Source organism: Hesperophylax consimilis, chromosome 17, assembly GCF_061612785.1.
Source record: "Hesperophylax consimilis isolate HC1 chromosome 17, BYU_Hcon_1.0, whole genome shotgun sequence".
In the NCBI taxonomy this organism is placed as follows: domain Eukaryota; kingdom Metazoa; phylum Arthropoda; class Insecta; order Trichoptera; family Limnephilidae; genus Hesperophylax; species Hesperophylax consimilis.
In genome coordinates this window covers 4201959-4226169 of record NC_142852.1, presented here as the reverse complement: position 1 = coordinate 4226169, position 24211 = coordinate 4201959, and the positions used below count along the sequence as shown (strand labels likewise).

Below are 24211 nucleotides of genomic sequence, written 5' to 3'. Positions count from 1 at the left end.
TATGGTGTACAGGCATAACCTCCGTCTCCCAACAGTCGTCCGTTAAAGTGACCTTCTTCAAACCTCTGCTTGATGGAACTTTCCCGGAAAATACGAGCATCGTGAGTACTGCCTCTCCAATGAGCAACAATATCCATAATTTTTAGATCTGCATTGCACACCACCTGGAAGAAATTTATTCATGCAATCAATGTTGGTTAATGTTTATATTTCAGACACGTATTGAGGTTATCACTTTACAAACCTGGACATTTAAGGAATATTTCCCCTTCCTATTGATGTAATATTGGCCGGCATCACCCCCAACTTTCCTTATTTTAATGTGTGTGCAGTCAATGGCACCCATTACTCCAGGAAAACGTTTTATTCCTTGGAACTTTGCAACTGTTGATTGTTGCTCTTCAATACATTGTGGCATTTTAATGTACTGTGGAGCAAGGCGGGCAAATGCAGTTGCGACCCTTTTGGCAATACGGGACATTGTCTGTTGACTAAATCCATGTAAATCTGCACAATCATCTTGTATCTGCGAAAAAAATGTTATAATAATTTAAAAACTGTTTAGTTATCGATTTTGCTGATTTGTTTCACAGGAATGCAACAATAAACACTATCCTTACCTCGTTTCTGCCCCAGTATCGTATGGCACAAAGAACTTGGAGATCGGTAGATATTTTTCCACCCCGTTTGTTATTGACATGCAAATATGGCCGTACCAAATCGATCAAACGTCTCATATTTGCTTTGGTGAATCTATATTTGGACCTAAAATCTCCTTCCGTTAGCGCCGTAAATGGGTCATACCGCTTTTTGTATGTTTTCCGTGCCCGTGGTGGATGAATACATTTGCCAAAGCTCCAGTCAAAACGTCAAAATTGTCAAAGTCAGCCATTTCCGAATTTATACGCTCATATACTGCCTAATCCTGGTCTTCGGGTGGGTTAAATTCTGACGTCTGCTAATACGGTCAGATTAGGCAATGCGCATGCGCGCGAGTTGGCGCTATTATGAGTAAAAATTTCACTTAACCTGTCCGTATTATCGTAGTGTTGCGATTATGAGTAAGGCTGGAGTTTAACAGATTCGAGATCTCGGTGTCTTATTCCACGAGAGTCTGCAGTTTAACTTACACATCGATAAAACTACAAGCGATGGGATGAGAATGCTCGGTTTTATTTTGAGAATGGGGGCAAAGTTTAAAAATGTGTTAACTTTAAAACATCTATATTGCTCATTAGTACCAAGTTAATTAGAATACAATTCAACAGTATGGTCACCGTACTACAAAGTCCATTCTCATGCCTTACAAAGGTATAAAATAAATTCCTTCGGTGCATCAATTTTAAAATAAATATTTCCATCGAATTTATAAATTACAATAACTTACGCACCCAAGCCAGACTTCTAGATAGAAGACTTTTAACTTATATATTGTTTTTATTGAAAATTATCAAATCTCTAATTGAAAGCCCTGAATTATTGGAATTAATTTCTATGAATGTACCTGCCAGACAAACTCAAAGCAGACAATTTAAAATATAACAATAACCTCAATACTAACTACTCTTTTTATTCACTAATTCCAAGAATACATCACCGCGCAAACAAACACTGTGAACTTATTGATGTATTTAGTGTTAATAATTTTTGAGTTTCAAAAGGCAACTAATTTCAGACTTGTTTGCTAGTTATCAACTTGTATTATTTATTAGCTTTAAATATGAATGCAACAATATAAATAAAAATGACTAGACATGCATTTTAATGTTAAATTCAAAATAATCAGTTACATTATCAAAAACTGACTTACCAAACACAGGCAATTCTGTCGACTGACCAGTCCAAGGCAGTCCAAGGCAAGATGTGCTGGGCACAGCGGTATCTGAAACATATACAATATTTTGTTAACATTTCCTCTCGGAATTCCAAATTAAACCAACTTGGTTGTGCCATTATATATCACATAACTTTCTACCAACCATCAGGCGATTCGCAAATAGTGCGATCGCTGTCGTTGCTGAAAATCATTTCGACATTTGTCACCAAGTCCAGCACGCTGTCGATTGGATGATGCTCCTGGGAAGCACTTGGTGACAGTCTGCCCCCTCCCGTCTTGGGCCTGCTTATCTTTTCTCCACGAAGCTCCAACTTCCTTTTCGTTTTTATGTTGTCCCAAAATTTCTTGAGCTGCGCTTGAGATCGCTAAAAAGGAATTCAATACGGTATTATAATCTAGTATACTATTACGGAGTGGGAATAACAGAAAATTATGATGGATATATGAATGTGGATGAAACGACGTGATGGTTGGTTGGTATTTTAATTACAAACGAAAAATACCTTTAGATTGTCGGCGATCGAGTTAAATTCATCCGTCACCTTGTCCCAAGCATTTTTCTTATCTCCGAGCTGCTGGTGATTTGTGGCAATGGAAGAAATGGCTGGATATTTGCATATCAAATCAACCTAACATTTATTCTCATTGGGTGTAACCACAATACGCGAACTCATTTAAAAAAAAACTCACAAACACGAAAGAAACGAACTAATGGAGTCTGACAGCGGCTTGATAATATGCAACTCGGCGTAGACATGTAAATCCATAGAGAATAGCATAGATAAACGTACAACTTGTCACAAAACGGGGAGTGTTGTGATAATTATAGCGCAACATCCTCAAATTTCTGATGACGTCCCAACTTTATTTCGGCGTAGACATAAGGTACACACCTTGATAAAGGAAGTTCCAAGTGTGGACTCTGAATTGAAGCGTTAAAGGTAAGGTTCCTCGATTATTTCCCTTGAGTAAGGAAAACACTTGAGTAAGGCAACCTTGAAGGATCGATTCTGAATACGGGTGTCAAAGTTATTGTTGAATTTGTAGATAATATATTTTATAAATTTGTTTTGGATATGTTCTATACTATCTATGTAAAGTTTATTTTGTGGATTCCAAATAGGCGATGCATATTCCAGTGTACTTCTGACTAATGCGAAATATAAAATTACAATTCTAGGCGGATTATTGAATATTTTACTTACACGTAGCGTGAATTTATAGTAATAGTGCATTTGAATGACAACGAATTTGTAAGCGTTTCATATGACGTTAAATTTATAAAATCTACATTTTAACTGAATAAATAATACAAATAAGTTTCGTACCTTCTTCAAATTATAAAGAAATACTCAATAGTTGAATATTCCTAATGGAGATTTGAAATCTCATAATATTTTTCCTTATTCCGTGAAGTCATTCTTCAATAGAATGAAAAATTAAAATAATCCATCCCCGCGGATATCAAAACCTGGACACTAAACCATTACCGATTATAGTATTAATATGTCTTTCACATAAAATACACACATAACCTTAAAATACATTCAACCTTTAGATTCTTTATGGAGCGCCCACTGGGTGCTTTTTCAGTACTGTAAAAATGATCATTTTTTGTTCATAAATAACCTTCCCAACTTATTATTTGACAGAATGCCATTTTTTACTTACACTAAACTCTAAATGTTCCTTAAAAACGCCAAATTTATTCCATGACTTAACCATTAATATCTGTACCCGAGAAGCATACGGATGCAAGTCCAAAATTTGAAGAAATGAGTTTTTGATGAAGACATGAAGTAAATTATCATGTTCATTAGTGGCAGAAAGATGCAAGCCCTATCTTGAATATTTATGGTATTTTCAAAAATATTATAAGGATGCAAGAACCATTAGCACATTCAAACCGTAGAAGCATAAAGATGTACATTGTACTTGCATCTTTCTGCCTCTAACATTACTAAACTTTCCATGGAAGTAAACATTCGAATGTAGACTCAAGTCCATTTTGCGTCCTTCTGCCTCTAATTTCTATGTTTTCTGTGGAACTAAACAGAACAATCCCAGTGCTCTCATCATTATTTATTGCATTAAAGAGTATTTCCGTGTATGAATGTATGACGAGGCTCAAGAAACAGAATTCTTCTTAAGAGACTTATGGAAACATAGGTGGTGATATTATTATTGAAGACCTGACCATGTCACTTATTTATTTATTTCCTTACATTTACCTTACCTCATCATTATACTACTGAATGGACTATATAGGGATGGAAAACAGGGGGCAAATGAAGTAGCTTCTTGCCTCTTAAAGTGGATATACATTATACAGCGATATGGAGAATAATGTTGAAGAAATAACCGTATGGTCTGACAACTGTGCAGGTCAAAATAGAAATATAACAATAGCCATATCCTACGTATGGCAGGTTTTATAAAAAATTAAAAACCTCAAGATCATTCATCTTAAATTTTTATTACCTGGAAGTAGACTCTGTCCATTCAGCGATTGAAAGGGCAAAAAAAAACTACCCAATTCCAAATATTTTACCGCACAACAAAAAAAAATTAACGGGAACAATTCATCAGATATTGCAAAACTAATAATCAGTACATCAATGAACTTAGAAAATTTCAAATATTTAAATTCCCTTTAAAACTGGTTCACAATCACCTTTTGTATGTCGAAAGAAGAATATGAATGGGAAGGGTTTCCTAATATCAACGGTATTATGGCTACGAGCTGACGTAAATGTGTCGGGGATGCTACTGTATAAAAATGGTTTTCAGGAAACTGAATTAAATATTATTATATTAGAAGAAAAAGGAGAGGTGTTTTGAGCGGTGACCGGATAAATCATCAAAATGATAATTCATGATAATTTCCCATTTTTAAAAAGTTATATAAAAGTCATGAAAAGTGATGGTAAAGTGAAGAACAAAATCTCTATTAACTGGGTTAAGTTATTAGGTTAGGTTTAATTTATTTTTTTCATCGTTTCTAATGACTTTATATCACTTTTTAAAGGTGTGTTGAATTGTCGATTTATCATGGAACCGTTTTGAGCACCCCGGAGGTATTGCCCCAGGTAAATACAATTCCAATCGCATTAAATACACCAAATTTTGGTGTCCTACAAAAGATGTTACAGTGGGTACCAGAGCCACTGCACTTTTTTTACACTTATTTTTTTTAATCTTTTTTTTCTCTGTCAGATGACGAAGATATGGAAAATACCAATAATTTGTAAAAATAATTATAATTAAATAAATATATAAATAAAATAGATATTTATATATACCGGTTATATAGTTATTATTTTACTTCCAAATGAAATTTCAACATTGATCTATTTTATTTATATTTATATTTACCTATAAATATCTATTTGATTTTTTATTTATATTTACCTAGTAAATATAAATATTTATTTTATTTATAGGGAAATATATATTTACCTGTAATATAGTTATTATTTTACTTCCAAGTGAAGTTTTCAACATTGATCCCTTTATAATATACCATGTGTCATACCAAAATATTCAATATCATTTTGAAGCAGAAGGACTCAAGTCCACAATGCTTTTTTTAAAACATTTTTTTTAGGCTTTGCATATAAAATATTTTATTTTATTTTCTTATTTTCGATACAAAATTAATTGATTCAATAGGATAAAAAATAAAAATCAATTATCATGAATATCCGCAGAAGTTATGAGACCAAACTTACAGAAAAAAAAGTATTTTGGCTCTCCTGAACATTTAGCTTTTTGGACTTGCATCCGTATGCTTCTCGGGTACAGATTAAGTAGTAGACAGTAATGAAGTCATAGACAATTTTATTTTCGTAAAGTTGACAGTAAGTATTTCAAATTAATTTACATATAGTATGTTGGTATTTTTTTGTAATCATTTCATTTGCAAGGGCTCCCGCCAGGGAGTAAATTGATAGAAGTATAAAATATATAATTATTCGAAGAAAACTTCTTCAGAAAGGTTTTCACTTTGTGATGGCATTATTTATTTTAGTAAAAAGACAAATAACTTTGTTTACATCACTTTATTTGTACACAATCAACATGTTTCGTGAACAATGTTCACTTCTTCAGGATCAAACGTATACTAAACTTAAAAATTAAATATAGATTACATATGGGCGGAAAGAGAAGAGTTTAAATTTCTTAGATTTAAATTTAACACTGATAGGTTATAAAATAGATTTCAATATATTCAGTAAAGATACGTACACCGATACTGTTATACATAATTCATCAAATCATCCTTTCACTCAGATACTCGCGGCCTTTCACTCTATGGTTAATAGATTAGTTACTATTCCTTTGTCTGTTCCTAATTTTACTTTGGAATTAAATCTCACTAAACAAATAGCAGTTAATAATGGTAATTCTACTAAACTAGTGGATCAAATACTTAATAAAAATAATAAACAGAAATTCTTAAAACTATATATCTACCCTCTTTCTAAACATAATAATAATCAATGGCGAATAATTCTATTTGTTAATAACGATATGTCGAAAATAATTAGCAAAAGTATTTCCGGTAATATACACCCAGCATTTTATGCAAATAACAAATTTAAAAAATTCATCCTTGACAACAAAGACAGCGACATCAAAACAAAAAAGTCAGGCGTTTATAAACTCGATTGTAAAGATTGTAATAGCTTTTATATAGGTAAAACAAATAGAAAGTTTGAAGTAAGGAACATCTCAGGGCATTGAATGGCAATAGCGAGTCTGAAATCGCAGATCATTTATAAAACAATAATCATAATTTTGACAAACACCATGGACTTAAAATATTGCATACAGGCTATAAGGTATCACAGATAAATAAGTTAGAGATTTTAGAAATAATAAAAAATGTTAATAATAAGGCAGACATAATTAATAAACAGCAAATTTTTGTTAACCCTCTTTTGAACCTTTTCCAACTTAACCGGTCTTTCCCTGCTAATGGCTTTGAAATCCCTAATTGATAAACTTTCCCCACTTTTACCCCTCTCCCTCCCTTCTGTCCTTTCCGACAATATGTAATCTATATTTAATTTTTAAGTTAAGTATACGTTTGATCCCGAAAAAGTGAACATTGTTCACGAAACATGTTAATTGTGTACAAATAAAGTGATGTAAACAAAGTTATTTGTCTTTTTATTAAAATAAAATATTTCTCATAGCGATGATAGGGACTGACATACCAAGAAGAATATAATCTTTACAAAGTATTCTGCTAATAATAATTATACAAGTGCGACAATATAAGTGATGTCAGTTTATTACAAGATATGTTGAGGGGTGTGGGAGGGATGGGGGATATAGGTATAGGATAAAGAGACGTAGGACGGGAGTAGATGGGAAGGAAGATTGTGTTGTCCCTTTTGGTGATGGGCAGGACACATTAACACTATCGAAAAATTTCGACTCTTATCGTCAAAACGAATACTTAGTTATTTAATTTTTTTTATTTAAAATGAACAGTAACTGATTTGAGTCCTCTGAAATAGTATCGTTGTTAAATTATCTTGTTACTAGTAGATCAACTAGAATCATATTATTGTAACAATACTGTCACTAATGCTGAACAAAATTTTCTAATATATCGCCTGCGTAGATAAAAAAATGATGATTTGGATATCAATGATGAATGAAGTCTGTTATCGTATAAAAATGTGTAAAAAATATGTTTTTCGTATAAGAATCAAAAGATTATGAATAAAGCATATTTTATTCATTATATGTATGTTATGCTATTGATAAAATCACCGTTACATTTTTTATTTGGAAAACTACAGTATTATATGTGTAATTTACCTGAGAAATTAATGATTGATTATATTACTACACTAACACATTATAGCTTAATTAAATAATTCTACAGAACAGCTAATACATTTTATTTAAAATAACAACTAGAATTACCCCCTTATGCATGTAGGTACTTTGGTTTATTTGTAAAAATAATAAATTTTAATCACCTTTTTAATTCACTTTAAAGGTGAACTTACGTAGGTAGTACATCAAGTTGAATATATGTTTGTAACTCACTAACACTACACAGGCTTTATATTTTTATCACAAAGAACTTTAACAAGCAATATTTTAGAGACACGAAATGATATAATTTAACTAATTTGGGGTGTCGCGGTGGACAAAAAACAAAATATTTATGTAGGGTGGAACAATACGTTCTAAAAATTATTAATAATAACAATAGTAATGAAAATAATAATTAATCTCCGTCAGTACAGGGTGTTCAAGTAGTCGAACCGATCGACAAACAGAATTACCTACCGTCTATAGCCCTCCGCGATTCTGATAAATTCCACAATAACTTATGAAATGAGATTAGAACGACATGCCAACTATAGGGGCAGAAAGTTTGCGATTGGTTCCTGGAATGCGCGATCCCTTAACAACAAACTAGAGGTGGTGGACGATATTTTCATATGAGACCAAAAACTCCATATCCTTACTGTCACAGAAACTTGTCACAAGAACAGTGATTCGTACTCAACTAAGAGACTCCGAGCTTTAGGGTATGTGGTTCTTGAAGAAGCCCGACCTAGTGGGGACCTACCATCAAACAATATCTCACATGTGAATCACGGGGGTGTCGCGATAATAGCCCACCAGGATTACGGCTAAACAAAGTAGCTCTCGGTACATTTAACACGTTTGAGTATATTGGATGCAGGGTTTCTTCTTCAGGAACGTCGTTCATGTTGTGCACCCTTTATAGGCCCGGATCGAAACCAATGTCTGTCAAATTTTATAATGAGTTTTCACAGTTTTTGGAACTTTCAGTTTGACTCTCCGACGCACTCATTATTAGAGGCGACATCAATATTCGTCTTGAGCGCGTGACATCACCAAACGCTGTTAAATTCTTAGAACTATTAGCCAGCTTTGGATGCCACCAATGGGTTGACGTCCCAACTCATGATGCTGGTGGTACATTAGATGTACTAATTTAAAAAAAACAGTGATCCACCGCTTTCGGCAGATATTCGTAATATAGGACTGTCAGACCATCGGCTTGTTTGCAATAATATTTATTTTAACCCGCCTAAAGTACCATATACAACAATTGTATCAAAGGAATGGCGTAAATTTAGCCCTAGTGATTTTCTGGAAGAGTTACAGACCTCTCTCTTATGTACACTCAATGTTTGGGAAACAAAGAATGTTTGGGAGACAAAGGAAAGATAATGTTAACTAAGTGTTAATCTCGAGTGACCTACCAGGTAAGTATTGTACTGTATATTTTCTCCATAAATAGTTAAATAATAACATAAATCACTGTAGAAATGTATTATTAGTTTGTACAGCGCCCTTGAGGTGATTTTGCACAAAAACGACGCTATACAAGTCATCCAATTTTTTTTTTTTTTAATCTTTTCCGATTTTATGTTCGGGTTAAATCTTCCCCATGGGAAAAACTAAACCCTTCCACACACTTTTCCACAAATGATCATCTAGTCCAGGGGTCTCCAAACTACGGCCCGCGGGCCGTATCCGGCCCGCCAGTGTCTTCCATCCGGCCCGCGACATCTAATGACCAGTGTCATCAAGGACCCGTGACAGCTAATGGCTAAGACCTTGCTCAGAAGGGGCGAAAACTCCGCGAATTTTTTCGTGCGAATAAATAAATATGCTCGTTGGCGAGGTACTTGGCACCAATACACTGCGGCCACAAGTATCGCGCGAATATATCAAGAGGATTTTTTTGAAAAATCTTTATTTGATTCGCAATGATATCAAGGTCTGAGAAACGAGTATCAAAAAATATCTTCAAAGCTACGTTATCTAAAGCTATATTTTCATCCCTGAAAATTCTATTGTCTACCCCCCCCCCACCCTAGGACAGAAAATATGGGTGTCTAGAAATTAAAACGGTTTTGGCCCTCCGAACTCACTGGAGTAGTCAATGTGGCCCTCCGGCTGAAAAGTTTGGAGACCCCTGATCTAGTCAATCAACATTATGCAAGTGCATTATATAAGCAAAATATATACAAGAACAACACGTCAACTCACGAGAGGTCAAATGAGAAAATAATTCACCGACTCCAGATATTTTCATATCAGAGGGTTCGGCTCGGTAGAACTCCTAACAGGGCCTATAAATCCTACTGATCCCTCAGCATAAATATTTAAAAAATATTTCGTTATCCTACATGTATTCAAAATGACTGACTTTTGCATCTTTATATATAATTTTTTTGATAGATCTAAAACGCCTAACTTTGTAATGAGGGAGCTAGGTATAATGCCAGTAGTACATTATTATTATTATTATCAATTTCGGGGACCATGACGTTTCCCGCGTGGCCTTGAGCGAAATGTCAAACTCTAAGCCAATGAGATCTTTTTTTTTTTTGTATTAGGCAATTCACCCTAAAGAGAGTGCTTTGTGCCGATTGGGTTAAGATATATGGTTAAACTGATGTGAATTATCTATAAGGGGACTGGACATATCATATATTAAAGTCATTCAAATCTATAAACTTATAAATAATAGAATATACGCGAGAGTTGTTGAGAGACAGCAAATATGGAATACTAAGGGGAGACTGGTGGGTGATTTTAATAAGCAATCGATACATGCCCTTGAAAGAAGAATGGTTTTTACAATTGAAGAAGACATGGTCAAGAGTCTCATCCTCCACACCACACTGCCATAATGAACTTTCGAGTACCCGAATTTTAAACAAATGAGTTGCTATAGAGCAGTGGCCAATTCTCATTCTCGAGATACAGGAAATAAATCTTTTGGACTTTTTTATTCCGTGAAACCAGGGTTTACTTGGAATATGATTTTGTATTCCAGCATAGAAAGATCCAGTTTGAGTTTTCGTGACTGTCCAATTTTCTTCCCAGGAACGAGACATGTTGGATTTAAGAATAGAGAAGACGTCAGAGACAGGAATTTTAAAATCTAAAGGAATAGAACCAGATACAGTTCCAAGTTTAGCGAGAGAATCAGCTTGCTCGTTACCCTCAATTCCTAGATGGCCAGGCACCCAAACCAGTATTGTCTCAAACATAGATTCGTTTAAAGAATCGAGGATGTTTTTAATATTACAAATAACATAGTCTTCTGGACATCGAACGATATTAGAGGAAATTTTTAATACTGCACTTAGAGAGTCAGTACACAGTAAGGCTCGACGAATATTGAGGAGTTGGATTTGAATTAAAGCTTGTTCAATTGCGAAGCATTCTGCAGTAAATATGGAAATTTCTTTAGGCAATTTATAAGACAGATTAACATTGAATTCAGGAATATATACCGATGCGCCACATTCTTTGTGGTCGGATTTGGAACCATCTGTGTATATGAGGGAAAATCCAGGAAACTTTGAAAATATAAAGTTTTTAAAATGTTCTTAAACATTTTGAAATTTATTAGCTGATGATAAAATGTTCGTCCGGAAGTCAGAAATTATTACGTTTGGGATAAAATTAATAGCATTAAACGGGGTACTGTAAATAGGAAGGATTGGATCATCTTGTAGATTTTGAAGGTTAGAAGACAGAGATCTAAATGATAGAAAACTTTTTAATAAGAGAGGGAACCGATCTCTATCTATTACCCTCCTTCTGTTATTCAAAATACTGAACAAACGATCGAGACTCTGTTCCAATGAGTGACGCGATAAAGATAACGCTTTGAAGATATATCTATCCGCGAGGTATTGTCTTCTCAAAAATAAGGGAGGATCTACACATTCTATCTGAAGAGCATTAATTGGAGAAGATTTCATTGCCCCAATAATCATTCTGAGCCCTTTTGATTGGATTCTTTCAAGTTTTTTATCCAGATATTTAGGAAGTGGGTCGAAAAGAAATGTGCCATAATCCAAGTGACTTCGAACGAGGGAATTATACATTAGTTTAAGAAGAGTAGGATGGGATCCCCACCATACTCTGGAAACAGCTCGCATCATATTAAGCCCCTTTTCACACTTAGCAGAAACGTTCTGAATATGCGGGAGCCAGGAAAGCTTATGGTCCAAAAGCAGGCCAAGAAATTTTATTTGCTTAACGATTTGAAGGGGGAAATTATCAAAAGAGACTGTAAAGTGAGGCAGTTTTCTTTTGCAAGTAAAAGCCACTACCTTGGTTTTAGAGGTAGCTAAATTCATTCCATTTGTCAACATCCAAACTTTAATATTATGTAAGGCCAAATTTAATTCCTTCGCAGCATGTGATAAATTTTTGTGAGATAAATATATGAGAAAATCGTCCGCAAAATAAAGTCGCTTTATAGACGAAGGGATTACAATGTCTAAATCACTAATATAAATATTAAATAATAATGGACTGATTACAGACCCCTGGGGTAGCCCTTTCCAAAGTTTGCGCTTCAATATGTTTGAGGAAGAGTGGATAATAATGGATCTGTCTGTTAGCAAGTTGATAATAAATTGAACTAACTTTATAGGGATTTTTATTTTAATTAATTTTTCCTTCAAAACATCAATTAATACATCGTCGTAAGCTGAAGAAAGATCTAGAAATGTGGCCAATGTACAAGAGTTAAGGGATTGAGAAATACGGATATCTGTTGTTAACAAACTTAAATTATCCATAGTAGATTTCTTTTTCCGAAAGCCGTATTGATTAGGACGGATAATACTGTGATTTTCAACAAACCATTCTAATCTGTTCTTTATCAAATGTTCCACTACTTTAATTAAACACGACGAAAGAGCAATAGGACGATAGGATGAGACTTCGGACGGATTTTTCCCTGGTTTTAAAACCGGGAGGATTTTTTGAACTTTCCAGACATCCGGAATAAATCCTGTTTCAAACATGTTATTAATTAAGGATAAGAAATATTCAACCGACATGTCGGAGAATGCTTTAAAGAAGCTATATAATATTCCATCAGGACCCGGAGAAGAGTCAGAAAGAGATTTAATTACTCGTTTTAGTTCACTAACTAAGAAAGGAGAGTCTAGCCAGTTAGAGTGAGATGGATATGAAATAAAAGAGGGCATTTCTTCACATCTGGCAACTGAAGGAGGGGCAATCTTATCAGCAAAACCTATAATAATTTCCTCCGGAATATGTTTGGTACGCTCCGGAGCATATGACGAACCGAATTTTTTTAAATTAGTCCAAACAGATGACTGGGGAGTTTCAGGAGACAAGTTTTCACAAAATTTTCGCCATCCAGACCACTTTTTATTTTTCAAAATACGTTTAGTTTCTGATTGGACGCGTTTCACTGATAAGAAATTTTCAAAAGACATGCATTTGCGGTAAATGGAAACTGCTTATTTTCTAGAGTTAACAGCACGAGTGCATTCTTCGTCCCACCACGGAGTCGAATGTTTAGTTTTAATGTTAACTTTACGCTTTGGAATGGATTTTTCTGCTGCTTTTATAACTATAATAGGAAATAATTCACTTTGTGTTCTGATGTTCCCAAGAGAAGATTTTACAGAGTGAACAAGAGAGTCTAATACAGAAGAAAAAAATCTCCAGTTCGCATCTTTCGTTTTAAATTTAAATTTATTGTTAATTGTAAAGGAATGCGAGGTGGTTAGATAGTGAAAGAGGATTATAATAGGGAAATGATCACTGGAAAGGGGGTCTTTAAGTATGTTCCAAGAACATTTACGTATCACCGAAGATGAACAGAGAGATAAATCAACAACACTTTTCCTTTGTTGAGGGGGGGTGAATCGGGTTGGAGATCCGTCGTTTAAAATACATAAATTATGGGAATCAATAAAATCTAGAAGATTACGGCCAGAACGATTCGTTAATTCACTACCCCAAGAGGTAGAATGAGCGTTAAAGTCGCCCAGTAACATATACGGGGGACGGATCTGAGACATAAATGATGACCATTCGTTTTCATCAAAAATAGTGGAGGGAGGGACATATATTGATAGTATTGTAATATCACATACAACAGCTGCTACTATCTGAAAATTGTTAGAGAGAGTATGAAACATGATTGGTTTGAAAGGGATAGAGTCATGGATGATTAAGGCAGCGCCACCTTTACCATCCAGTCTATCATGTCTAAGACAATTATATCCCGAAATCCTAAATAGATACGAGGGTTTAAACCACGTTTCAGAAATAGCGGCAACTGAAATTTCATGTTCATCGAGTAATTTTACAAGTTCAAATTTATTACAGATTAGACTTCTGATATTCCACTGAAGAATTCTGTTCAGTTTCGGAGACATTAGGAAGACAGGATAATAAAGATTTAATGCAATCGGCAGCGTTGGACGGTATATTATTGTTGTTTGAAAGAATAGAAATTAAGAGGGTAATTAAAGTCTGAATGAAAGCAGAATTTTCATTCACCACTTTCCCTAAATTAGGGGAAGATTGGGAACTATTTAAAGCACTCCCATTGAGTGTCTGAGATTTATAATTCCCATTTGGGTTAAACAAAATATCATTATGTTGATTTTTATCAATAGAAGCAATAAATTTTGGTTTTGGTTTTAGTGGTATAAAAATTGTTTCCCTGTGAGAAGATGATGGAGGAGATTTAGAGTAAGATAGATTGCAAGGAATTGAGGTAGATGTTACCTCTGCAAACGATTTTATTGCAGGTGGGAATAATTTTGATGCCTGGAAATAGGAAATGTTGTCTGAAGCCATTGATTGTTTAATATTCCTTTGTCTGGTCAATTCTGGACAGGCCACACTAACCGCTGTATGATTTCCCTTGCAGTTAATGCAACGTGGATCATTCGATGATTTTTGGCAAAGATCAAAGGGGTGGTCCTCTCCGCAATGAAAACAACGTGGAGGGGAACGACATATGGGTTTAGAGTGTCCGAAACGGCAGCAGTTAAAACATTGTATCGTCGGGAATTTATATACTTCCACAGGGAGTGCGTTGTAATAAATAAATACCCGAGATGGCAAAGTTTGGCCTTCAAAAGTAATAACAACCGATTGTGAGGGTTTCCATGTAGTGGTTCCATTAGATGTATCTTTGTAATTTAATCTACGTGCTTTTAAAACCTAAGGGGTCACTTGAGAATCATTAAGTGCATCAACAATTTCAGATTCTGAGAGATCGGTTGGTATACCTCTCACTCGGCCCATTCTAGTAAGGTTGTAAGTTGGAATATAAACTTTAAATTTGTGGTGTGAAAGCGTATCAATTTTTTGGACAAATTCATTTGCAAAGTTTGCGGATTTAAATTCTAGGGATAACTTATAGCGGCCTTCCGGCTTAATAGATCCGTTAACTATGCCAAGGTTATTGTTTTTTGAACTAAAAATGAATTTCCCGAAATCCAGAGGATGAATAATTTTTCCTTGTTCAGTACTTTGGACATTGACAATGAATGGAGCCGAGGAGGATGGGGAATAACTTAGTTCAGTATTTTTAGATTCTGATAATATGGTATCCTTACGAATTTCCTTAGGGTTTGAGGTTTCATCGGATTGCGAAGGTTTAATTTTGGGTGGTACATTAAGACAGAGCGATGGTCTTCGTTTTCTGGAAGGGAGTATTATAGAAACATCCGATTCATACTCATCTCCAATATTAAATATGGACTCGGGGTCAGGAGGTCGATCTTCATCTTCCTCCATATTTATAAATTAATTAACAAAAAAAAACAATAATACAGTCTATTTGATTGACTGTACACACGAATTTATCAAAACCTAAATATAACAAACAAATAATAGAAAACAAAAATGTAACAATAATTTCTTATCTGTACGAAGTCCGCGACAGCAGGTAGGCAATTCGTCAAACACAGAGCACGACTATCCACTACCGTAGTTCGATGACTCCCAATGAGATCTGTTATTTTTTTCTAAAAGAAAACGGAGTTGGGCGTGTCGGTTTCAAATGGGTTTCAAGGCCAGACCCATAAATAAACCACTCACTATCATCGACATCTTCGGGCTTTTTGTACGTAGCATATTGGTCTTCAATTTAACCATAAACATGTGAAGAAAAAAAATTGCGCGGAATAAAAATACGTCACACACCATCGACGAGGATAAAGGAAACTAAAAAAAGGCGCGACCATAGACAATATAATTTTCATTCGTAGCCTACCCCATTCATAATCCTAAAATATTATTTAAAAAATGTTTAAAATGTCGAAACATTCCATCACAACATGAAAAATCTATATGACAAAGTGCTGTCCTGCAAAAATGAGCTTAAAGTATCTTCTTTGCTGCTCATTTTCACAGAACAGCGCAAGTCAGGTAAAATCTTGTTCCAAGATGAACAATCAATCTGTCTTAAAAATAATCTAAGATGATTTGAAATTTGAAATCTTCTAAATAAAGGATTTGATTTAAAATCAAAAGCGCTGAAGATTGTATCTGTCTACAAAATAATTTGAACCGGTTAATTAATTGGTGTTCTCTTAACAAACTTCATCTGAACATAAATAAGTGTTATTCTATAATATTTTATAGAATAAATCAACCAATTATTCATTCATATAAACTCAATAACTCAATCCTTACCTCTGTCGAAGAAATTAATAACCTGGGGATAACTTTCGACTCTAAATTAAACTTTATATCGCATACAAATAATATTAATAATAAAGGAATGAAAATGCTAGGCTTCATTTTTCGAAATTCCAGAGGTTTCAAGAATATTTCAACATTAAAAATTTTGTATACATCCCTGGTTCGTAGTCAAGTCGAATATAACTCCTCGATCTGGTCCCCCACTACAAATTACATTCAGATTCAATCGAAAAAATTCAACATAAATATAAACTATAATTACTTGATGAAAAATCTAAATTTATTAAAACTCTCAGATCGAAGAATTATATCCGACTTAATATTTATGTTCAAAATTGTAAATGGTAGTATAGAGAGTCCTGATTTAATTAACCTCAATGAATTTCATATACCCACGAGAGCTACTCGTTCTAAAATTTTGTTTAAATGCAACAATATAAGGACTGAGTATTCCAAACACTCTTGCTATGTTAGTAATAGATACGCAGATGTGGCAGATCTATTTAACTGCACGCAAGGTAAGTACAAGAGGGCTATGCTATCAAATCTTTTCAATCAATATTAATTTAATCTTATTCTACCTTATTTGCACTATAGAAACTTATGTACTTGTATCTCTTGTTTACTTACTTACATACTCTCTAATGTTATTTCACAATCAGATGCCACATATATAGTAATTCTTTTTAAAAATATTTTTACGATTTTAACTGTGACATGTTATCATTGTTTATGGTATATTTATACCGTTGATATTAAATAAATAAGAAAGGGTTGTTACAAAGAATTCGAACAATTGATCAAATTTCAACGTTCATTTGAAGGTTCTGTGAAAGTCCTATTCAAATTATGTTATTATATCATTATAGGCTAGTAGCTTGACAGACAACATGAAAATTAACTTTCAAATTTGGAGAATTATTAAAATTCTCTGGAACAACCCGTTATTTAAATTATAAAATATGAAATATGAAGTTGTGCTTTTTACGACTTTATCGAATTTTGACATTTCTCTGATTTTAACATAAAAATGAAACACACCGTATTTTTTATTTCGTTTAATAAGAGTTAAATTTATAGGTATATATTAGCATATTAAATTTAAGATCATTATTGGTGATGTATTCTTTATCAGAAGAAAGAATCTTGGTCCTGATAAGAAGGGAGCCATGATTCTTATATGTCTTACATAAAAAAATATTTTATTAATACATTTTTTTGTTGGTAAATGATTAATATATACTGTACTACTACTAGGAGAGGCATACTTATCGTACACAGTAAAATTAAAGTAGAAATTATTATGTTCTTAAAAGACAAGGTTCATGAAAATTATAATAATTGTCTATGACATCATTATTGTCTATGCATAACCTATATATTTTCTGACAAGTGCTTTCTTCTCCGACAGTCTTTCTTCCTGTTTCCACACTCTGTTTATCCCGCCCTGTTAAACTTATTATACGATGCAAGTGATGGTTATTGGTAAGAAATAATACTTAAATCCATTGCTATTCATTTTGGTAGCGGCCGTTCCCTCCAGTTTAGTTAGTGAATCATAGGGCGTTTTGTCACAGCAGAATGTTTTAAACTGTCAATATGACATCAACCTATTAAATGATAAGTATTTCAAATGCATTTTATTAAAATGATAACAAATATACGGATAACAGTTGTTTAATCACAGGTGGATTACAACGGAATGGCGCTAGAAATAGACAGTAAATAAATTAAGAGTTTTCCCAAGATAAACCACGTTTCTCTCAACCTTTGTCATAACTTCAAGGTGTTCTATTGTGTATTTTTGTTACGACTTGAGAAGCCAAATTTTAAAAACTGAATTTCGTTACAACTTTGTTCTGTTCCAGAGTTAAACTAATTACCAAACCCCACCAAAGCAGACCATGGATCTACTGAAGCCAAATACTATATCCATCAAGACGGAACCAGGGCTCCAGGAAGAAGGTGGAGGTGAAATTGCATTTTCAGATTTAGATTTCGACCTCCCAGCTGTAACGACGGAATTCTTGCAATATGCGGAGAGTAGTTGCATTGCATACATGTATAATATAGAACTTTAAATACGGATGTCCGGAATCCATGTCTGTTTTGAAATGTCGTGCAAACAGAACACATACTTGTTTCATCCTCTCTTATAAAACAAAAGGTGTATTGGGTATTTACCCTAAAATGCATCCTTTCCGGAAACTACCAAATACAGCACTATTTTAACATGATTATACTATTCACAATAAGTTGTCGGTTCCTCTATTTTCCCCTAATTTTATTGCAACATGATGTAAATAACACGTATTTTTTAAACGTTAAAAATTCATAAATATTGATTTAGAAAACACTATCCCATTGACTTACAACTCCCTACTTAAGGTGCTCTAGAGCAGGGTTTTTCTTTCTTGTTGAATCTGTCCCTCAAGTGGACGTCTGTGGTCATTTTTATCTGATATTGACCTTTAAAACTTTCATCCAAATTCCAGCTTTTATGGTTTCTTTATTTGTTAAAAAATAATTTATAGTTTAATTAAAAAAATATTTCGTTTTACATCAATGGTACGAAGATACGTGGCTGGCCTTATGTGGAAGCAATTGGACCAGTTCTCTTCAGGCGTCGAATACTCACCTTAACACATCGCCCTTGATATTATTTTTGATAAATACCGTGCTACAAAAAACCACAAATCATAATTTTATTGATTACATTGATATTTACCCTTGGTGTATACTAATTAAGACTGTAAGGGCAACCAAAATTAAACTCGCGCCTGGCGCCGTTTGGTTCAGGGCTGGCCATTCAAAGATACATTCTATTTATTCTCCTTTTTTATTCCAGGAAGCATTAATGTGGAAACAGTTACAATAAACGCGGATCTTGGATCCCCACAAGATGAAGCGGGGCTTACTTATATGAAAATTGACATAGACCTGCCGGACGTAAAAGAGGAATGCTTGGAACGCTTTGGAAGATTTACCAAGGAAGCAGGTAAAACCAATATTTATCGTAAACATGAAAAATTCGGCATTTCCTATTTTTTTAACGTTTCTACGAACTTACTTCGCTTATTTACTCTAAGTTTAACTGAATCATTTTCATCCATGTTATTTTTCAAATTTGTTGACAGATCTTCGGACGCATTTTGTGGAAAAAGGATTCACTCCTCTCAACCGCAACTACTCCTTCTCTCCTAAGTCAAATTTTGCCATGAATTTTCAAAAGCGAAATTCAAACGTACACATGCTGACTCACAATGGAGAAAAACCTTTTCCATGTTCCGTGTGCAACTATGCGTGTCGTCAAAAAGGTCAGCTGAAGAGGCACATGCTGACTCACAGTGGAGAAAAAGCACTTTCATGTTCGGAGTGTGACTATGCATGTTATCAACTGGATAAACTAAAGAGACACATGCTGATTCATAGTGGAGAAAAACCTTTTTCATGTTCCGTGTGCAACTACGCGTGTCGTCAAAAGGGTCAACTGAAGAGGCACATGCTGACTCACAGTGGAGAAAAAGTATTTTCATGTTCCGTATGCAACTATGCATGCTATCAAAAGAGCGACCTAACGAGCCACATGCTGACTCACAGTGAAGAAACACCTTTTCATGTTCCGTGTGCAAATATGCGTGCTGTCGAAAGGGTCAGCTGAAGAGGCACATGTTGACTCACAGCGGAGAAAAACCTTTTTCATGTTCCGTGTGCAACTATGCATGTTATCGAAAGAGCGACCTAACTAGCCACATGCTGACTCACAATAGAGAAAAACCTTTTTCATGTTCCGTGTGCAAATATGCGTGCTGTCGAAAGGGTCAGCTGAAGAGGCACATGCTGACTCACAGTGGAGAAAAACCTTTTTCATGTTCCGTGTGCAACTATGCATGTTATCGAAAGAGCGACCTAACTAGCCACATGCTGACTCACAATAGAGAAAAACCTTTTTCATGTCCCGTGTGTAACTATGCGTGTCGTCGAAAGGGTCAGCTGAAGAGGCACATGCTCACTCACAGTGGAAAAAAACCTCTTTCATGTTCGGAGTTTGACAATGCAAGTAATCATCAGGGTAACCTGAAGACACACATCTTGACTCACAGTGGAAAAAAATCTTTTGCATGTTCCCTGTGCAACTATACGTATTATCAAAAGGATCAACTAAAGATCCACATGCTCACTCACAGGGGAGAAAAACTTTTTCATGTTCCGTGTGCAGCTATGCATGTTATCGAAAGAGCGACCTAACTAGCCACATGCTGACTCACAATGGAGAAAAACCTTTTTCATGTCCCGTGTGTAACTATGCGTTTCGTCAAAAGGGTCAGCTGAAGAGGCACATGCTGACTCACAGTAGAGAAAAAGCATTTTCATGTTCGGAGTGTGAATACGCATGTAATCAACAGGATAAACTAAAGAGACACATGCTGATTCACAGTGGATAAAAATCTTTTTCATGTTCCGTGTGCAATTATGCATGTTATCGAAAGTGCGACCTAACGAGCCACATGCTGACTCACAGTGAAGAAACACCTTTTTCATGTTCCGTGTGCAACTATGCGTGCTGTCGAAAGGGTCAGCTGAAGAGGCACATGCTGACTCACAGTGGAGAAAAACCTTTTTCATGTTCCGTGTGCAACTATGCATGTTATCGAACGAGCGACCTAACTAGCCACATGCTGACGCCCAATGGAGAAAAACCTTTTTCATGTCCCGTGTGTAACTATGCGTGTCGTCGAAAGGGTCAGCTGAAGAGGCACATGCTGACTCACAGTGGAAAAAAACCTCTTTCATGTTTGGAGTGCGACTTTACAAGTTATCATCAGGGTAACCTGAAGACACACATGCTGACTCACAGTGGAGAAAAATCTTTTTCATGTTCCCTGTGCAACTATGCTTATTATCGAAAGGATCAACTAAAGATCCACATGCTCACTCACATTGGAGAAAAACCTTTTTCATGTTCCGTGTGCAGCTATGCATGTTATCGAAAGAGCGACTGTTGCTTCAGCCTCATTTTCGAAAAAGTAAGGTCCAATGACTCCGCCGGACCATAAACCGCACCAAACAGTCACACGTTGAGGAAAGAGATATAGAAGCTTTTCAAAAATATCTCTTGGGTTTTCCGAGCCCCAGATGCGACAATTTTGCTCGTTGACGAAGCCACCGAGGTGGAATCGGGCCTCATCACTCAAGATGATTTTTCGATGAAATTCTGGATCATTTTCACACATTTCAAGGACCTTTTGTTGAAGCGTGTATCATTCCATTTTTATTAATGGCGTAATGTCTACTTGTCCAATATCAAAAAATGACAGCTTCAAAAGTAACATCTACCGAAATAGCGGGCTATTCAAAGTAACACCTCTGTATCATACGTATCCAGACCTCCAGAATCTTTCAGAGGAATTCATATTTACGTAAAAATTACAAAAACACTCAAACCCCGAAACCGCTCGATACCGTGTCGCCGACACAATTGGAAATCTTCAAATCATAATTACTTTATCAAATTATGTGCTGTATGTGATTAATCAAGACAATTACATAGCAATACAACAGCAGAACCTGAAATACATCTGAAAATAACCATCCAGCACCTCACTCGGAGCCACCAACCCACGGAATGAACCACTCTAAGGAAGCGACCCAGTATTTACGTGACCCCCCCTCCATACCACCCGGAAGGAATTCCATGATGGCCGCCGAGTTTTCAACCAATCGCAGCTCAACATACTCCATTGAAGAGCCACCAATCCACGGAATGAACCACTCTAAGGGGGCGACCCAGTATTTACGTGACTCCCCCTCCATACTGCCCGGAAGGAATTCCATGATGGCCGCCGAGTTTTCAACCAATCACAGCTCCGCATACTCCATTGAAACTCTTATCAAACACTGATAACGAAAATTGATGCGACCACCTATAATGACATCAGACTCAATTTACAGGAAAATATCAGAAGATACGACCACAGAATAAATATCAACATCAAGAAATGATTATATACTAACATAATAACTTAAAGAATTGTACCTAAATATGTTTTTTACTCTTTGGGAAATGTTCAAACCAAGGATATTTTGCTTCAACCCCAATATGAAACTTTGTATAATTTATTATAAAATAAATAAACGGGACTGAAGGAGGTGGTTTGGGTAAATTGAACTGACCTGGTAAAAGGTATAATATTAAAATATAACTTTCCTCTAAACAAATTAATTGTAAAGAGGAAAAATACCTAACCAACTCACCCCTCACGAAAGGGGTGAAAACTCCCCCGAGAGGGTTCGATTTGAAAACGTTCTATAAATAGAGAACCGAATTCCATACAAAGTCAGTTCAAAAACTACCCCTGAAGAGAAACGTCTCTCCTGAAGAAACCATCTCCAAAGTCTACAAATCTCAAGAAAATATTTTCAAGTGTTTTTTAATTCAGTATTAAATTCAGTTTTTCCAGTCTTAAATTCCTTTCGTCGACTCAGACTTGGGAATCAATCCCTCTCTGATCTTGACATTAAATTCTATCCACCAAGACTGAAACACTAATAAAAGTGTACCCAGCTACCTACGCATTTACAGTATTGTACGGACGGAATATTGTTTCGTACAACCTCTTATTGCAAATATTGGACATTTGATGGATCACATGCTGACCAACAGAGGAGAAAAACATTTTTTCTTGTTCTGAGTGCAACTATGCAAGTTATCAACAGTGTGCCTTGAAGAGAAACTTGCTTACTTACAGCTAAGAAAAAACTTTTTCGTATTCTGGCTGCAATTATTCATGTTCTCAAAAGAGAGATTTGAAAAAAACACCTGTACACTTACAGTGAAGACTTGTTTGTTTCATATGCACTTATGCATTTTCTCGAAGAGACTTTTTGACTGGATACTTTCTTTGTTCCTTGTGTTAACATTCTTCACCAAAACTATTAACAAAATAAATTTTAGTTATAGACATGATGTTTCACCAGAGAGTTTCCAGTAAATAAAAGATGTATAATTTGTTATAGTCAAAATATTTATTACCTTTCGATTTCTTTAAATTTGTTCTGAATCGCATTGTAAAAGATTTGATTATTTTTTAAAACTTAAATGTACGAAGTATGTGTAAAAAAGATAATTATGTCACACCTACTTCTTAGGCGAATATCAAAATATATATGAATATGTGTACAATAATGAATTCAACTATTTATTCAAATAATATTATTACACTTTTTTTATTATTTTTTTTTATTATTATTTTTTTTTTTTTATATATACCTATATATTTATTTTTTAAAGATACACGAATTACATTACATAATATAGTACAGTTATTGTTTAAATTAGGATTTAAGAACAAGAGGGAGATTCCTTCTATAAATAAAACACTTTGTGGAAGTTGAAATTACACCGAATTTATTGTTGCCTTTTCTCAAAGCTATATTGCTACCGACACTCTGTAGAGATCACTATACCAACGGAGAGCGAAATATATTGTAACTTTGGGTTCCTTTAGCTAGAAACTATCGAAGAGAAGTGAGTTCCCTAATCAAAATTGGGGCTTAAATAACATAATTTGGCTGCCTTTAAAGAAGGTGTAAACTAGCGCCATCTGTGTTCTAAATCAGTTACTTTATATAAATTATAATTGGTTTGAAACTCGGAGCAAATTCGAACATACTCCGGGCCAAAATAGGCAGATATTTTTCATAACAAAAAAATATCGAATTCTATTTTCAAATTAAACAACCAAAGAATTATACAAACCAATTATGAAATAATAAATTAGAAAATTACTGCTGTTAAAACAAATTCATTCTAGAATACAAAACATTTTGTAGTAGCAATTAAATCTCAACAGA

At 34.7% G+C, this 24211-nt stretch overlaps 2 protein-coding genes across 2 annotated transcripts in view; both read left to right on the top strand.

The window, feature by feature from the left end:
• Positions 1-15990: 15990 nt before the first annotated feature.
• LOC149415801 (zonadhesin-like) overlaps positions 15991-24211 on the top strand; it is an 86303-nt gene continuing 78082 nt past the window's right edge. The window contains exons 1-3 of the mRNA XM_089641630.1: positions 15991-16081; positions 19206-19355; positions 21955-22147. Coding sequence (XP_089497756.1) covers positions 15991-16081; positions 19206-19355; positions 21955-22147 — 434 coding nt within the window. The remainder of the gene's footprint in view (positions 16082-19205; positions 19356-21954; positions 22148-24211) is intronic.
• Positions 18262-22259, top strand: LOC149415803 (uncharacterized). Its single transcript, XM_089641631.1, has 4 exons — positions 18262-18328; positions 19206-19355; positions 19495-19893; positions 21955-22259. Exons 1-4 carry the CDS (start codon positions 18262-18264, stop codon positions 22257-22259), a joined length of 921 nt encoding a protein of 306 aa, XP_089497757.1.

Coding starts and splice junctions, on each gene's coding strand:
- LOC149415803 (XM_089641631.1), top strand. CDS start 18,262: ATGGATCTACTGAAGCCAAATACTATATCCATCAAGACGGAACCAGGG. Junction 18,329..19,205: donor GCTCCAGGAAGAAGGTGGAG/GTGAAATTGCAT, acceptor TTTTTATTCCAG/GAAGCATTAATGTGGAAACA. Junction 19,356..19,494: donor AAGATTTACCAAGGAAGCAG/GTAAAACCAATA, acceptor ATTTGTTGACAG/ATCTTCGGACGCATTTTGTG.